Here is an 18,434-nt window from a genome sequence, read left to right as displayed (position 1 = left end):
CTGCAGTGCAAATACACCTGAATGGTCAGTTTAAGATTATCCTGTTTCAGGTACCCCCCTCCTTTGGTAATTGCTGTCTGCTTCTGCTGTGAATTTCTCTCTTCCTGTCAAGCACCCTTGCAAGACGACACTTCTTAATTTCACATGCTACCATACTTTTTAAGCACTATAGAAACGCAAAGTTTCAGAGGCTCTCTAATAAAAGTGTTATCACTTAGCAGAAAAATTGGCAGTGGTGTATTTTCCCATGGCTAGAAAAAGACAGTAGAAAATTATACAGATTGCTAACCAAGGCTATGACATTCATTAGATAACCCTTCCTTTCACACTTCTTCCCCATTCGTGGTGACCGTTTGAGCTTGAAGAGGGTGTTGTTAGCATGGCAGCAAACTGGAGAGCAGAGATTATATATCACTGGCATTATTAAATGCTTTGTGAATGGTCACTTGATGTAGTTTTGCTACACGTAGCCTGTGTGTCCCTGATTACAGACAAACGGGCAGCTGGGAAGTAAATGCTTCCACTGCTTATCGTATGCCAGGTCAAGTACTCCTTGTGTAGCTTCTGATGGCTTAACAAATTGAACTGAGTCACCAGAGAGGACAAGAGCTGTCACAGGAGAGGGGCTGGACTGTTTTTCTGGGATCAAGGGAGAGGGGAGTGGGAAGGAAGAAGAAGTAGATGAGACCTTCCCCTTTGACAACAGTGACCCATTACATCAGCTCACCTGCTCAAGGGACTGCAGCACTGAATTACACACAAGGCCCTTGGGTCCTGCTTGCTACTGGCACCAGTATGCCTTTGCCATTTGGGCTGATGGGTGACATAACTGAAAACATCATCCTTTGTTTTATACAGTACGAATAGGGACAGAGATGCAGCCCTAATGAATGCCTTGAGAGAGGTCTTTACAATTGTCATAAATCCAAATCCAAAAGAGTCAAGATCCATTAATCTTGGATAAGAACAGTCTTAAAGTTTAGAACAGCTTTTGTCCCGTGCTGGTAGGAAACTGTGTCTTTATTCAGACTTATTGGCTTGGAGTTTCAGGATGATTTTAAAAGATGTATGTGGCAATGACAATTGGCAGCAGCCAATCTGTAACAAAGCACCAGGATGGGTTAAGACAAGTGAGTTAACCTGCTCCCTGTGACCTCTGAGTGTAAAAATAGATCATTCCGTTGACTTGCAAGGAATAGAGACATGCTGAAGATAATGGTGACTAAAGTCCTCCTCTCTACGCAGAACAGCTGCCTGAGAAAGTGCAGAGTGGGAGTTGTCTTCACCTCTGTTGCTAGCTCAGTGTGGGCTGGATGCTCTCTTGCTGCCTGCCTGTATGAGTCATGTCTGACTTGCATGAGGTGCCAACAGACAAGGGACTAGCCTTTGCCAGACCTTTTCTTTTTTTCCCTTGGGCTGACTCAGTGCCTCTCTGGCAGCTGTGCAAATGCAGAGTCACTCTGTGGCCATATGAGCAAAGAAAAAAGCTCCTTGAGGTCTTAGTTGCATGATGTGAACATCAGCAAAGCACATGGCCTTTACTCATTGAGGTCCTGAATCAGGCACTCCAGACATGTAAATCACAAGCGTTGGATATGTTCTTACTAAATACCCAAATTAAGCCATGGCTGTTGAATGTGCATGCTTGACAGCCTGCCTTTCCTCTAGCCCTGTGGCTGAGAAGGCTGTGGGACACAGATCAAACCTCTTAGTAAGAGATGCAAAACACTTCATAAAATAGGGCTTGGGGTTTCACCTTGGACACGATGCTGTAATGTAGGGGTCTGGGTGCAGATGAGTGCTTTGTGGACCTGCTCCTAAATCCCGTGGGTGTTCCTGGTCTCAGTTTACAGATGGCACACCACAAAGCTGATACCTTATGATGGTGTGGATGTTACCCTGTTCAGCAGGTCTCTGCTAGGGCCATTCAAGCAGCGCAGCACAGAACTCTGGTGCAGAAGTGAGGCCTGATGCTGCACATGCAGGTAAGTCATAGAGGAGAAGAAGGGTTTTTTAGGTTGCTTTGCTGACCCTAGTGGATATCTTAGGGTACATCCATTTCAGCTGGTAATAAAGCCCAATAGAAGCATGTCTCTTGGGTGAAAGAGTTAGAACCAAAGACCTGGTGTCCACACAGTACATGCTTTGAGGGTTTTACTTCTGCATAGTTCTACTCCAGTCCCATGGACTCAATGCTATTTGCAGCTGCAGCACATCTTCAGATTTGGTTTAATCCCAAAGGAATCCAGTTTACACACTCGGCCTGTTGGCCTTCAAGATACAACAGAGCTCCATGGATTTTGGTGCCAGTTATGCCTTTCTCAGTGTGTTCCTGATAGTTGTCATTAGCTAAAGGCTGATTTTGTTATTTGGTATCTTATCTCTCATCTTAGAGGACAGGTTCCTCTTCTAACAGCATGAGCTGCTGAAAGACCTGCATTTCCACTCCAGATGTGGAGTTCTGCTTTACTGTAGGTATAACTTGGAAATCCACCTGTAAGCAACTCTATGCAAGATATATTTAAAGAGACTGTTGCATATTCTTGCATATCATCTATCCTGCATTTGTGTGAAATAGTGTGAGCAGGAAGAATGCTGCAAACCCCATTTTTAAAAAGCATAATATCTAGGAAATACTGTTGCTAAGTTTTCTAGAGCTACATAATAAAGCATCTAATTGCCTACCTATCTTTTTGGAGTATTATTTACAAGAAAATATCTGTTTTCCTCTTTTACAGAAAGCAAGATGATTCTTAAAGAAAATGTCTCAGAATATCAACAAAAATTGATAAAGAAAATCATGCTCACTTTGTGCTGGATCCTAGCATTGTTTGTCAATGGGGTAGAAGTTAGAGAGATTAGCTTGCCAGGTAAGTGTCTGCTTTGGTGAGGTTTGGTGTTCGTGGTGCTTTCTGACAGCTGAGAAAAGTGGATCTGCATTTTGCCATGCCTTCATGAGTTTTCCCTTCACCTGTTCATGCTTCTGTCAGGCAAACAGCTGTCTCTAGCCTTTCTGCAAGCTTTTTAAGTATCGGTAATATAGTTTACCCTCAATATGATTAAAAATTCAGTTCCCTAATGAAAAGAAAAGGGCAAATGTAAAGGATAATTTCTGAGAACCAAATGGAGCAAATTAATTGCTTCTGTGGCTCCTTGAAGTCTCCAGCAGCTGGTCCAAGCCTGTCGGGGGGGAAAAGGAAGAGAAAGGCAGGGTGAGACCGATATATCAAAGTCTTCCACCCACACAATCTATCTGGAGGAGCTTGAGCCAATTAAGTTTGCAGAGAGAAACTGAAACTGCAAAGAGTCTTCCAGGTGGGCAGGCGAGGAACCGAAGATTTCATGCCTTCCCTTCTGCTGAAGTGAAATCCTGCCACACTTTCAAGGTTTACCACATCCTGACGGGCAGGAGGGGTTATGCAGCAAGGTCAGTCAGCCTTCAGAGAATTCAAGGTTAGGATGGGTGACCACAGCTTTCAGAATCCAAAAATTTGTGTAATTTTAGTGACAGTAACTGAAACGTAAGAGGGGAAAGATTTGAAAGCAGTGCAACAATAATGCTTGCCAATCTTACCCTAAATAGGGAGTGTGGTGGGCAGGCTCTGCTTCTTCAGGTTTATGTCAGTCCCTTCTCCATTAATATGAGGAGAGCTAGAAGAGCTGCGTCTGCTTTCCTACAAAGCTGAAGTTTAACGGGTTAGCACTCATGTGAAAATCTTCAGTTCATCAAAAATCTTAAGCTATTTTCACATTAGGCTTTTGAAAAAGGCCTAATAAACCTTCGGAAACCTTTGAATAAACTTTTGAGAACATTAGCAAATTCCATGTTTAAGGAAATCAATTCTCTATTACCCTATTAGTCACATAAAAATTATTTAACACAAAGAAAGGTAAAGTTGTGTTTTTGTAGTATTCCTAATTATTTTTTTAAACACGATGACTGTGTGTTCTTTCAGGTGGTACTGATATTTCATTGTCCTGCTTTTCAGGATGTTCCCATGTTGAACCTCAAATGTGGTATCGTGCAATTAGTGATGAGGAGTTTGTTTTACAATGCGCTTTACCACGTAGAGATGCTACCCACATTTATAACAACTCACTTCTAAAAAAACATACGGTGAAATGGTTCTGGAGACAGAAAGATGAAGAGCCACTGAAGGCTATCAAGGAAAGCTCTAATCGTGCTCTCCAAGGGGATGCACTTTGGTTTAAACCAGTAAGGGCCAGTGCTTCCGGAGTGTACATCTGTATGATGCGGTATGTAATGGAGCAAAAAGCTTCTATTTCTATACAAGAATTAATTGTGTTGTTTTATTTTGTGTATTATATGTTTAACTTTTTTTTTCCGCATCACTCAGGGAAAAAATCCCATGTCTCAAAATTGTTTTGGAGGTTCAAACAAAGAACGTGGCAAAATGTTCAGATTATGACACAAATATGCTATATCTTCTTGCTGACAGAGGGAATTCAATAACTTGCCCTGGGACAAAATGCTACAGCCATATAAAAAAGCCAGATGTAAAATGGTACAAGGTAAGAGTCACTCTCTTGAGCATTTGAAAAAGCTCACTGGAGGCATAGCTCTAGGTCTAGTTAATGTTCATGTGCTGTAGGTTCTTGAACTCTTCTTTGGCAGACAATGCAGCCTGAGAAATTCAACCCAAAAGTGTGCTATATATATGCTATATATTGAATTGCTATATATCAAGTCTGTAAGTAAGAGTTTTGAAGAAATTTGCCACACCCAAAATATTATTCCATGAAACAGAAGCCTAGAAATGCTTTCTCTTCAGCTAAGAAATTGAAGTAATAGAGAATCAAAATAGGTTCTTTACAAAACTGACATATGATTGAAATTTAAAATTTTGTTTTGACATTTTAAATTCTGAAAATATCAAATATACCAAATAAAAAGTGTCTTTGTTAGAAACAAAATTCTCTTAAGATTAATGTTTCAAATTGTTCTTTCCAAGACTCCTGTTTTTAACGAAACACTATTCCACCGAGACGTTATTGACTTACTCTTTTTCAAATGACCATTAAAACACTGGCAAGCTAAAATTTATTCCTATTGTGTTTGTAAGGATTGTAATATACCATTTAAACCTGTATAAATGAGCAAATGAAAATGACTGATATGTCAATTGTGCATTTTACTACCTGGTATTATTTACATAATTTATTCTCTCAAGTAGAATTATGATTCAGTCAAAATTACTTTTTATTTACTTTCAAACTTTAAGTGAGGTATATCATTACCTACATCTTGATCTGAAGCCCACTAAATTTAAGGACATTCTTTCCATTTTGCGTTAGTGGATTTTTTTCAGGAATTTGATTTAAGGAAAATTCTTATCGGTCTTAGAGAATATGAATACACTAAGCTGAAAAATAGGGGTGCTTTTCAATAAATAGTCAGTTTTCATCCTTTTAAAAGTAGTGACAGTGTTGTCAATCTTAGACAATCCAAAACCATGATTTACTTCTCAGAAAAGAACATGAAAATGTTTTCAAAATAATTTATTTACAAAATAAAAAATACCCTGTCCATCAAAAAAGTGATCCTTTTTGTTGCTCCTTAGTAATAGGATTTTAATTTAGATTAGATTCATAATTTTACATTTCTCTCAGAAACCACAATTTTTAAGTAATTTTTAAAAAAGACAATTGTATTCACATATTACAGACCACAATTTTTTAATGGATTGTGAGCAGCCCTGAGGAGAAGGACTTGGGGGTGTTAGATGATGAGAAACTTAACATGACCCAGCAATGTGCTTTTGCAGCCTAGAAAGCCAACTGTATCCTGGGCTGCACGAAAAGAAGCATGACCAGCAGGTTGAGGGAGGTGATTGTCCCCCTCTGCTCCGCTCTTGTGAGACCCCACCTGGAGCGCTGTGTTCAGCTCTGGGGCCCCCAACATAAGAAGGTCATGGACCTGTTGGAGCAAGTGCAGAGGAGGGCCAGGAAGATGATCAGAGGGCTGGAGCACCTCTCCTATGAGGACAGGCTGAGAGAGTTGGGGTTGTTCAGCCTGGAGAAGAGAAGGCTCCGGGGAGACCTTATAGCAGCCTTCCAGTACCTGAAGGGGGCCTACAAGAAAGCTGGAGAGGGACTTTTTACAAGGGCACATAGTGACAGGACAAGGGGTAATGGCTTTAAACCGAAAGAGGGTAGATTTAGATTGGATATAAGGAAGAGAAATTCTTCACCGTGAGGGTGGTAAGGCACTGGAACAGGTTGCCCAGAGAAGTTGTGGATGCCCCATCCCTGGAAGTGTTCAAGGCCAGGCTGGATGGGTCTCTGAGCAAGCTGGTCTAGTGGAAGGTGTCCCTGCCCATGGCAGGGGGTTGGAACCAGATGATCTTTAAGGTCGATTCCAACCCAAACCATTCTGTGATTCTATGATTCTATGAATACAACTGACAAATGTCCTCACACTCTTAATAAATCTTTTTTTAGGCTTCAGTGAAAAGAGTTTGGCTTAGGCCTACTGCCATAGTAATCTTATTGAAATATCTTAAAATATAATTTAATAACAGCACCACCAACAAAAAAAGGACTTCTAATTCCTTGATATCGTTTTCTTTTCATTAGGATGGTCATCAGATAATACGTAGGAAAAGCAGACAAAGTCTAAAGCTTAAGCATAATGAAATCTACTTGAATCCAACCTATAAAGAAGATGCTGGAATATATGTGTGTGATTACACTCTATATGACAACACTACCAAGTGGACAATGAGAACAGCAGTAACAGTAGATGTCATTGGTGAGTCATATAATAACTCAGAATAAAATACCTGAAGTAAAGTATGTTTTCTCTATTCTTTCCTACCCTATTTATGTCTTTTGTTCAGGCTCTTGTTCTGAAAAACCCACAAACTGAATTAGCTACACAATCATTAAAATCCTCTTACAACTATTCTGAAGACATCTTGGGATATTGACTAGAACTTTCAGTGTTCAGTAATAACATGTAGCATACAATGCCATAATTTTCAAGATCTAATTCCGCCTTGGATTTATTGTAGTTCCTAACAGTGGGGATTGAATCTACAAAAAGATTTAGATCTCTTGATCTGGGAGTAGAATTCATGAAACTCCAACTGATGCCAATGTTCTCCATGTACTGTATGGGGAGTGTTAGGAAGATATTCGCATACTAGGAGGAAGGAGTGTGAATCCTGCATGGGAAATGTGGACAAAAGCAGTGTATCTCAATCCTACCTCTGTCCCTGAAGTAGAGGCTTATAAGAAAGTAGGAGTTAGATAAAAAATCGTTCCTTGTGGCATGGATGAGACCTTCATTTTTTTCACTTGACAATGATAAGGAAGGTGATGTTGGTGGGATTACTGCCCATCTTCCATGTAGCTTTTTAACAGCAGAGGAAACAGGAGACCTGTGAGCAATCTAACTAACAAACAAGCCATTTGTTGTTGCATGTGCTGTTTGGGGGAAAGCATCACTTTCTGCATGACCTGTTCTTTTAGGCTTTGTATGGATTACTAAATAAAACTGTCCAGAACTCTATGGCACAGTGATATGGCATGGCCTTATATTCTCCTTCAAATCATGGTGAACTTTTCTGTAATATTTACTGTCCTCTGCTGCCCTTCAGGTGAAGCCCAGATATTGTCTGGCAGAGTGCTGTTGGACAACATCAACACCGTGCAAGGGAGCATGCTAGCAACTCAGGATCAGGAATGAGGGAGACTGTTTTGTTTGCTAAAAGAGAAATGTGGTTATGCTTTTCTCCAGGCATCTGTGGTTGAGTACTATAAGACACTCTTGTCAGACACTGCAGTCACTCCAGTCAATCACAGGTCCCAGAGGGAAGCATAGCTACATCTATTCTACATCCTGAGCTGGATGGACCCAGTGCAGCTGTTTCTGTAGGACAACAGCAGAGAACTATTCTCAGCATGCTGGTGGAAAGTGGGCCACTCTGTGCAAGGGGGAACAAGATTTAGGGAGCGAAAGAAAGGTGTCAGGTGAGGCAACCTGGTTCTATGGTCTAGTGAGGACAGCACTCCTCTGAAATAGCTGGTCCCTTTTTTGCAGATGTTTGATGCATTTTGTACTAAGATGTCATGGGAAAAATATATACACCCCATCAGGACAGGGCCTGGAAACCATGTCTCACCAACTTTTGAGACCTCTATGTGCTGGGTTACAAAGTCTGATGCTCTTTCACTCCTCTCTCTGGCTATATTCCCACAATATTTTCCAAGCAGGTGTGGACTATCTTTGCTTTTATTCTTATCTGGCTGAACCTGAGCTAACGCACTGCACTTCTTAGTTCTTTTCCCTCAGTTCACAGCACAGTCAGAAAAACGCTTGAAAGGTGCCATATACATATATACTCCCTCCGAATCTTGCATACATTTCTCTGCTGTGGCTTGGTTTAAAAAAAAAAGAAGTGTTGCGTGGCACCATTTCCTGCAGTATGGGACTTTCCTAGAATATCAGAGCTGTGGGTTTTAGCCCTTTCAGACTGTTTTTCCGGAGCCTCAGTAATTGCTTAGTAGATTGTATGAACTGTGGGTGTCATTATCTGTGCTCTTTGGCAGCCCAAAGAGCACATTTGGTTATTTTAATGCAAGTACCTGTGCTTGTGAATGAGGTGTGTGTGCTGTATGTGTGCTTAATGGGCATGGAATGGGGCTTGGCAGGGAACTGGTAGGAGGATTGTGTCCTTCAGGGGGTTTTGCAAGGGGGGGGCCCTAATTTCTGAATCCTAAATAACCTTAAGTGCAGGCTAGACGCTGAGCTCCTCAGCTCATGTAAGATGGCAATGCCTCAGAGTAACTAAGATAGCAGGTCTTTAAGCAGCTACATAAGTTTTGTAGTCAGAACTCCCTTATCTGTGCACTCTCAGACACCTCAACAACTGTAAATCATCCTCTTGGACTTAGGTGTCTGAATTCCACCTAGCATTTGAAAAAGAAAATTCTGTAAGATATTTTCTCTGGTCTTCTGCACTGATGATAGCATTAGAGTTATTAACAGTATTCCTGTTAATTGCAGCAAAAAACACTATCCATCCACCAAACTTCTTGTATCCCAATGGTGTGGTGATCCTTGAAGCAGAGCTTGGTAAGTTTCGATTCCTCATCTGAAAGTGAAAGAAAATGTTTCAATGAGATATTGATAGATAATGATAGATCTTGATAAAGCAAAACCACTTTGCTCTCTAGGAGTATGAGAATTTTACATAAAATTTAGTTTTTTTCTTGATATATATCTTTGTGGATATTAAAGGAAGCATCATGTGTTATACAGATCCCAGGCTATTTAAGAGAAAATATTCTGGTGACCTCCATGCATGGTTTTCCTGTGCTAATTTGTTCCAGGAAAGCCACTTGAATTGGAATGCCGTGTACAGTTTGGGTTTGAAAAAGTTTCTCCGATGAGAGTAACATGGCAAAGAAACAACAAGGAAAATATAAATGAGAAATTGAATCAGGAAACAAGGTAAGAAAAAACCCAGTAGTCTGATTACTAGTACTACTATTATTACTACTACTTTTTGCTGCTCATGGCTTGGATGGGCGTATGCTTCTCTGGGTAAAAATTGGCTGGGCGGCTGGGCCCAAAGAGTTGTGGTGAATGGAGTTAAGTCCAGTTGATGGCTGGTCACAAGTGATGTTGCCCAGGGCTCCATATTGGGGCCAGTTCTGTTTAATATCTTTATCAATGATCTGGACGAGGGGACTGAGTGCACCCTCAGTAAGTTTGCAGACAACACCAAGTTGGGTGGGAGTGTTGATCTGCTGGAGGGTAGGAAGGCTCTACAGAGGGATCTGGACAGGCTGGATCGATGGGCCAAGGCCAAGTGTATGAGGTTCAACAGGGCCAAGTGCTGAGTCCTGCACTTGGATCACAACAACCCCATGGAATGCTACAGGCTTGGGGAAGAGCGGCTGGAGAGCTGCCTGGTGGAAAAAGGACCTGGGAGTTTTGGTCAACAGCTGGCTGAATACGAGCCATATGAATATTAGGAAAAACTTCTTCACCGAAAGGGTTGTCAAGCATTGGAACAGGCTGCTCAGGGAAGTGGTTGAGTCCCCATCCTTGGAGGTATTTAAAAGATGTGTAGATGCTTAGGGCCATGGTTTAGTGGTGGACTTGGCAGTGCTAGGTTAATGGTTGTACTTGATGATCTATAAGCTTTTTTCCAACCTAAGCGATTATATGATTCTATAATTTTATGATTCTGCTACAGTCAGCAACTGTAAAAATCCTTCTACAACAGCTTTACTGAATACACTTTACTGAAAGAAACTCAGAAGGCTCTGTTCTTCAATATATTAATGTGTATGTCCATAAGCATGTGACAGGCACGTGCACTTCACATACAGAAACACATATTGATGGCCATAAAGTCAAGAACTCAAACTTTCTGTGCAATCTGAACTCTTCGTCCTAAAACTTTAGCTCACGGACAGCTTCAACATGAATGGTGCTTGGTTGCCTGTGCCTGCATCAGCTGTTTTCAAGCGTTTCCTCTGTTGTGCCTTGCTAGCAACTCACAAAATCTGTCTTTGGAAGCTGTCTCCACGTGGGGAACAAACCAGATCAGTAAAACAGTACTGTGGACATTGAAAGGAGTTTGGGTGCCTCAGACGCTGGGGTATGTTTATTGAGTCAGTCTGAGGACTTGCAGCACTGAATTTCAGGACCCTGAATTTCAGCAGTCTTCCCTGGCAAGAATTAATGAGACCCTGCTGAGAAGCAATGTGTGGGGGATAGGTTTTCTGTGACTTGGGAACAACCCAAATAGTCACCATGCTTCCCTTTCGTTCCTGTACTTCCCTGTCTCATTCACTATGGTGTGAATTTTGGGATTGTCCTATGCAGGGACAGGAGTTGGACTTGATCCTTGTGGGTCCCTTCCAACTCAGGACATTCTATGATTCTATGATTCTATGACTTATGCAGTGTCCAACTTGGGCAAGAAACATAGTAGAGGCAACACAGACAAATGTGTCTTTCACTACACAGCCCTGAGTCATCTTTATGGGAAAACTTTTCTGTACACCAGGGGAAGTAAAAGCCCTGCTGTTAACTGCTAAAATCAAGTTCTTAATAGGAGTCACATAGAAAAAAAATAGCAAATGATGATATCACACACACACACTCACTCATGAGGTAGATTGGAAATTGGATTTTCTGAACTTTTGAATGTCTAGCTTTGTAATGTTCTTCTTACCAAGTTTTTAGCTTTTTGTGTGCATACAATTTCTGCTTGTTTATTTTTTAAAAACCCAAATTAATAAAACATTCCCAACAGACTTTCACTACAGGCTGAATCCTTGCCCGTGCTCATGCCTGTGTATCTTGAGTAAGCAGAGGTAGGGCCATGGTAGACTGTCATTTTGCAGTGGCATGATGTGAAGCACCTTCGGGATGACCCAGAGACGCCTGTACTTGTGGCTTTCAAAGAGAAATGCTGAGACTCAGAAACCCTGGGTATTCTTAAGTGGTTGCAGACACAGATCTGTTCCCCACAACCCTCACTGTTACCTCTTCATTTCCAATACTTCCGTCCCTTTAATCTGTCTTATTCTGTTTGCCTGTCCTGCCCTTGGGCTTTTTACCCCTGTGCAAGAGGCTGTGCTGCTCAGTCTTTTTGCCCAGCCAGTCCTCTCTTAGGGCTCCTTTTCGAAGTTTCATTTCCCTGCATTTTCCCTGGGAGAATTTTTTGCATCTTAGAAAAACACAAATAATCTTATAGAAGTCAAAGGGGGTTATATATTTAAAACTAGGCAAGTGCTTAAGTATTTTGCTGAGTTGATGAATTAAGAATAAACCTTTCAGTCTGCAGACCTTTGATGGTAGTATTTTCTTACAATATAAAAACCAAATGGAAGTTCCAAACCAGAATATTGCATCGCTGTTAAAAGTTCAAGATGAATGTTAAGAAGCCGCATGGTCCTCTTTCTTTGTATTCAAGACATTTGGAGATTGTGTGAATGAACAGCAAAGGTATCATGCAAATACATATTTTTTTCTCTTTAGTGTTTATCCAAAAGGTTTAAAGGGGCACACACTTCTTCATGTTGTGAAACTGAAAGAAGTTACCGAAAGGGACCTCAGAAGCAACTTCACGTGCTTTGCTGAGAATCTGGTGGGGAATGCCACCGCTGTGATCCAGCTGAAAAGAAAGCAGAGAGGTAAAACTATTGATAGATGACTATCTGACCTTGAAGACACATTTTGATTTACTCACTGCTACAAATTCATTCCCCCTTGACACTTTTAGCCAGCTACAGGAGTTTCTTGAAGCTGGATGGGAAAAGTTTGATTTGTCAGATATCTAGAAAGGCACATTATTCTGAGGACTACTCAGAAGGACGGGGGTATCGGGACTTACTGCAGGCAGATGGGCCAAGTGGAAGCTGGAGAGTAACTGGGAGGAAGAAGAGGAGAGTGGCATCTCTGAACATTGGTAGGCAATCTACTAAACTGAAGCAGAGCAGCCGCTGGAAGCAATAGTATTCCTTGATTTTCATGGGATGTTTCTATTTGTTTCCCCAGTCCTTAGCATGCATGTTTCTGAGAAGTTACCATAACTGATATGAATGTGGCAGTCTTTCAAGCAAAGGCCAAAACCAGAATCAGTGTGGAAATTAAACCGTTGAACCATAGTTCACAGTGGAGATACATCATTGGAGTGGCACAGGAAGGCTCCAGCAGGGCACTGTGTGCAGCTATGTGTGTTCTGATATGACTTTTCCACTCCAAGCAATGACTACTTGCTTGCCCTGCTGAGTGTACCACAGGCCGTTTTCTCTGTGCCTTCCATCACAGATTGGCTTTTCATACCATCAAGGAGATACCGTTCAAACAAGGTCCCTGATGGCAGACTGAAACTCTGTGTTGAGGTTTGCAGCCAAATGAATTCCTGACTTCCCTAGAGTTTGCCAGCGGGGCAAGAATGAAGATTGTGAGATGGTTTGCCCCCATTTTTGGGCTGAGTTTTTCATCTAAGTGTCAACATTATTTTGGAAAGCCTGAGTTATGATAGACCCTTTTCTTTCTACAGTGTTTCTCTTATATGTACTATGCAGTGCCATTTCTACTCTATTTGCATTCCTTTTGTGCACCGCCTTTATTTACCAGCACTGGATTGAAATAGTGCTGATGTACCGAAGTTATCTGGTCCACAACGAAACTACAGGAGGTAAGAAACATTGTATAATATTAATTTTCTCCATTTTTTCTAGTGCCTTTTGCCATGTGGGTTAATCTGGTGTGAATTCACCATTTAATTAAATGCTCTTAATGACCCTGTTCTCTTTGATACAAAGGCTGTTAAAGCTAGCAAGATGGTCAGTGGATTCAGATGGAAAAAAAGCCAGGCAGTGTTGAGGAAATATCTACCACCAGTTGAAATGTCACAGTTAGTCTTTTACAAGATCCCTAATTTACCCATGGAAGATTAGAGTAGGAAGTTGAATTTTGGCACTCCCTTTGCAGGGAATAATGGACCATCTCCAAAATTTTAACCTCATTTTCCCAAGAGTTCAACAGAACCTGTGGACAAGAATCAAATGTCCTTGCAGAACTAAGTGATGGACTCCAGAGTCTATTGTATTTTTCACCTGAAGCCAAAAAATTTCTCAGAAGAATAAAAAAAGGAGAGAAATAAGATGATATAGGGAACCAACTGAGAAGTGTATGTTTGGGAAGTATTCATATTTCCTTTCTAAAAATTATGTTGACCATCTTGACATTTACACCAGAGTGATCAGTTTCCGATATTTCAAGTCTCCATAGTAGCATTGCCCCATCATCTCAGCTAAAATGTGCCTCCAACATAGTAGGCAGTGTAAAAATGTATCAGAAATGACAGTGCCTACTTCAAAGAATTTAACATATAATTTTCTTACATGGGTTGAAAGAAATCTGATAGTATGTGCCCAAGGAAATTTTTTTTAAAATTCTTGAATCTTGATGCAGCTTGAGATATAGGTGTCTGAGTTTGCTTTTGTGTTTGCATGTGTATATGTAGATTATACATGAGTGTGAAATAACTGTATCTATATATCTATAAATACATATGCAATGAGCCAATTAACTGCCCTTTGGAAAGTATTTTTGTGGGCCCTAAGGCAGCTGGCAAAAGCGATTTGGGAAATCACTCAAAATTTCCTCTCTATTTGGTAACAAATTGATTTAAGAACCTCTGGAAAGTCCCCTTAGAGCTCACCCCATATGTCAGTAGGACAGAGACAGACCTGCCAAGATTTGTGCATTGAAGTTGAAGACACCATTAGGTTCCACCATGGCAGCGTCTGTCCTGCTCCCCAACTCTCATGTACCACAGGCACACAGCACCATTTGCAGCGTGGGGATATGGAGTGTGCAGACCAACTGTGCCTACCCAGATAGTCTTCTTCCTAAGGTGACTGGCCGTAAAATGTGTTCTCGCCTGCAGGACTATGTCTTTCTCACTTTCTGTAGATGCATATCAAGTCACCAGAGGTCTGAAAGGGCTTGCTCATAGAGGGGCAAAGCAGCAATTATGACTTAATTTTGCCGTTTCTTCCTTTCCATCATTTCTTCTCTTCCATACCTCTTAGTGCAGAATTAGAGAATTGCAGAATCCCACAAAGTTGGAAGGGACCCCCGGGAGCTGTCCGATGCCACATCCTGCTCAAAGCAGAGCCAACCTAGGCCAGGTTGCTCAGGACCTTGTGCATAGAGAACCCACAACCTCTCTGGACAACATGCTCCAGTGTGACACTAACATATCTAATGCGAATTTCCCTTCTTGCATCTTGTGTCTGTTGCTTCTTCTCCTATCACTGTACAGCTCACCTGCCTACATCATCTCTCTACCCTCCCATTTGGTAGTTGAAGACAGCAGTAAGGTCACCTTTTTGCTCATGCCTTTCTAACTGTCCTTAGCCAATTCAGATATACTTCTCAAAAATCTTCCCTTCTTCCACAAGGAGAAAGAAACAATGCAGAAGCTGTCATACTAACATTTATAGATCACGTATGCCATCACTTTGCTTAACTCAGGTATTAATTTCCTACCCTTTGGGCATCTTAAATGTTTGTAACAAAAGTTCCTCAGATTGTAACTGTCCTTCTGTACAATTCTAGGGGAAAAAAAAGAAATCCTAGTGGTGCTTACTGTGTATGTGTTTTTAACTTGCTATTGTAATAGCAATATTATAAAGGAAAACGGTGATGTATTTATTAATGGTCGTTGTCTAATAAGATTGCAGTGACCTCTGTGGGTGAAATGAGGAATAGCTGGCTTGTAGTTGAATTTATTGTCATTTAAAAACTGTTTTCAAAGGAGCTTCAGTTCAGAGTGTAGTCAAATTGAAGTTCAGCTAAACCAATCTAATGACCCGCTGCCCCACCTTCAAGTCCCACACTAGTCCTGCGTGCCTGCTGTTGGTGATCCACTCTTGTGGGCCTAAATTGGCTCAACTTGTCAGAAAAATAACTCAGTAAAAGACAGTGAGTAGCTAGCAAAATGAATCAGCTTCCTCTGTTACCACAAGAGCTTCAGCACCACTCGAAGGAAGTGGTGGAAGTGTGTGGCCAGGAGCAGAGGGGAGGAGCAGAGATCTAATGTGTGTTGTTTAAGCATATCTTTGGCCTCTAAACCTAATCTGCGCACCTATGTTTTGTTTTGATGACATACTTTCTGCTACATGCTGGTTCTGAATATAGCTGTTCAACCCCAGTTCATGCATGTCATTAGTTTTCCATGTGTATTTCCTTTGCTCCCTGGAATCCATATGGGCTCTTCTAGAGCTTGTGGAAACCTGATGGATCTAGCTCAGGTTTGTGATCCTAATCTTATATCTAGGGATAGAAATCAGGAGGTTAACACTGAGGCACGGGTGATACTCAACACCATTACTTAGGTATCTGTGCTGGAGGTAGGTGTCTCAGTTCCCATGCAGTGAAGAAGTAGTCAATACGATGAAATCTAGAGAGCTTCTCAGCTTGCCCTGCAGCAGCACCCTGCGGTAGGAACTCTGCACTAAACGGCTGAATTTCTTTCTGGTTTCTATTAACTGTATTGGCATACGATACAACATGATACAAATGTCTGATGTCATTTGGACTGCCTGAGGATGTCCTGCCATTCCAAAAGATCTGAGTCTCCAATAGTTCCCTTGTCAATAGTTCCCATGTCAAATTTGGCAGTCCCATCAACCTTAAGACACCTTAAATGGCATCAAGCAACTACATATGGGGAACTGGATTGAGTCCACTGTGCCTTTTGCTTTCACCAGCAGTTCCTTTTGTTTTTCTTCCTCCTCCCTCAAGTGTAGTTCAAATTCTATTTAGCAAATAGATAAGATTTGTTTGTAGTTAAGAATGGCCCAAACTCAGGTCATTGGTACCAGGGTGTTTCAAAGCTGAGAAAAGTTCCTTATGTATTTTTCATCTGCACCTCACAAACATATTCTTTTAATGAGACTAAAACAAAGTTAGGAACTGGTTAGTACTAACTGTTTGAGCTGATATTTGGATCAGACTTGGGCTTTGCTACTTGCACCAGTCTCTCTGAATACAAATGTAACAGTGTATGAAAACAGCACATCTTTTGCAAGCAACTGATATCTAAGAACATTTTTCCTTTAAAATTCACTGTATTTTCAAAGTAGGTTGTGTGTTGATGAGTATTTTTGGAATCAGCGTTGGGGTAAATGAGGGAAGAGATTGGGAATCATTCCCTACAACATGGGTTTTGCCTGGAAGGGGCCAGATCTTCCACTGGCGAGAAGTGGACCATGTTTATGAAAATGCAGAAAAATGCCTGATTTAAACTTCCTTGCACTAGTCATCTGTAGCTTCCTCATTTGCTTTGGTAGTGTATGTCTACCAAATTTGCAAGACAGTGAGGAGTAAGGGTTGGCTTTGGGTAACTGGATAGCAGTACTTCATGAACAGGTGATAATTTTAGGTTTGTGTTGTGCCTACTTAAATAGATATAAATGGAAACTGAGCATTAAGAAACAAGCTGAATGCTTCAGACAGATTTGTTAATGTATACAGTGTTATTTATTTATTTTAGATGGTAAAGAATTTGATGCGTTTGTGTCCTATGCAAAACTACACTCTTCTGAAAGTGACTCTACTTTAATTAGTGAGGAAAAATTTGCCCTGGAGCTTCTTCCAGATATGCTGGAAAATAAATACGGATACAAGTTATGCATTCTTGAAAGAGATATTCTTCCAGGAGGAGGTAAGGTCCCTGTGGATGGTAGAAAATCTTCAGTTCTTTATAAAATTGTTTTTCATTTTCCAAAAGACCTTATGCACCAGATCAGCAATTAGTATATTTTGGTACTGAAGTTTCTGCTCAAATCTCATCATGTTTTGATCTTTATATCTGGCCCCTGCATCCAAGGCACACACACATCTGAGTGTGGTCACTGGGAAGATATTAGGCTGAGACAAAGCTTCTTGTTCAAGAATTTCTTTGCAAGCAGATTCCATTCCCTGAAAAGAAGACCCCAAATATTTCAGTAGTTACTTTCTGAGCAACATTATTCATTGCTACCTGCAGTAATTAGAAAGCCCTCAGCACCTGTTCCTGGGAGAGACAAAGACAAGTCCAAGTGTCCCTTGAGACCCTCTTTGAGTTGAGATCTTAGCTGTGCCCTCCACCTCCTGAGCAGCAAGTTGTGTTCTCCAGGCTGCATAAGAATGGCTGTGGTACCCTCTGACAGCAAACACATTTCTAGGGGCTATCCCTATTTCTGGTTTTCCCTGTTTCTGGGGTTTAGCTGTTGACAAAGGAACTGATAAGATAAAAAGTCCATTACTGAATGCAGTAACAATCACCATTTCTTCTCCAGCATACACAGATGAAGTTGTTACAGCTATTAAACAAAGCAGACGAGCAATAATTATTTTGAGCCCAGCCTACATCAGCGGACCAAGCATCTTTGAACTGCAGGCAGCGGTGAACTGTGCATTGGAAGACAAAAAGATCAAACTGGTATTAATAAAGTTCCAGGCTTTCCAAGAGCCAGAGACTTTGCCTCCAGTAGTGAAGAAAGCTCTTCGGATTTTACCAGTCATTACCTGGAATTCTTCTATTTCTGCTGTTGCAAACAAGAAGTTCTGGAAATATATGCATTACCACATGCCAGTGAAAACTACTAAGATGTTGGGAAATTGCAGCCTGAAGGGCTTTTTCCAAAGGTTATTCAGTTTGGTATATCGATAGCAGAAATTTCACAGAGGGATGACAGCAGGCTCAGGAATGTTGACGTGACTGTAAATGACCTTTTCTACATTGGCTGACCACTGTGGACTGTCACTGCAGTCAGCAATAGCTCACTCCAAAAAAGTGAGAAGGACTGCAATGTGACAGTGCTGCAGCCCACAGTAAAACTAAATGGCACTGCACACAACTGTAAATGTGAGCTATCTTTCATAA

At 41.2% G+C, this 18,434-nt stretch overlaps 1 protein-coding gene across 1 annotated transcript; it reads left to right on the top strand.

Annotated features, from left to right (window-relative positions):
* Window positions 1-1,076: 1,076 nt before the first annotated feature.
* Window positions 1,077-18,221, top strand: IL18RAP (interleukin 18 receptor accessory protein; the record flags this gene model as incomplete). Its single annotated transcript, XM_082336181.1, has 12 exons — window positions 1,077-1,130; window positions 1,922-1,985; window positions 2,739-2,870; window positions 3,990-4,257; window positions 4,359-4,533; window positions 6,598-6,772; window positions 9,032-9,100; window positions 9,358-9,478; window positions 12,026-12,180; window positions 13,053-13,190; window positions 17,061-17,231; window positions 17,848-18,221. The coding sequence occupies 12 exons, from the start codon at window positions 1,077-1,079 to the stop codon at window positions 18,219-18,221; spliced, it is 1,896 nt and encodes a 631-aa protein (XP_082192307.1).
* Window positions 18,222-18,434: the final 213 nt, after the last annotated feature.

This window comes from Platalea leucorodia (genome assembly GCF_965183815.1).
Source record: "Platalea leucorodia genome assembly, chromosome: 2".
In the NCBI taxonomy this organism is placed as follows: Eukaryota; Metazoa; Chordata; class Aves; order Pelecaniformes; family Threskiornithidae; genus Platalea; species Platalea leucorodia.
The sequence above is the reverse complement of the archived record's forward strand: the minus strand, read 5'-3'. Positions and strand labels throughout refer to the sequence as shown.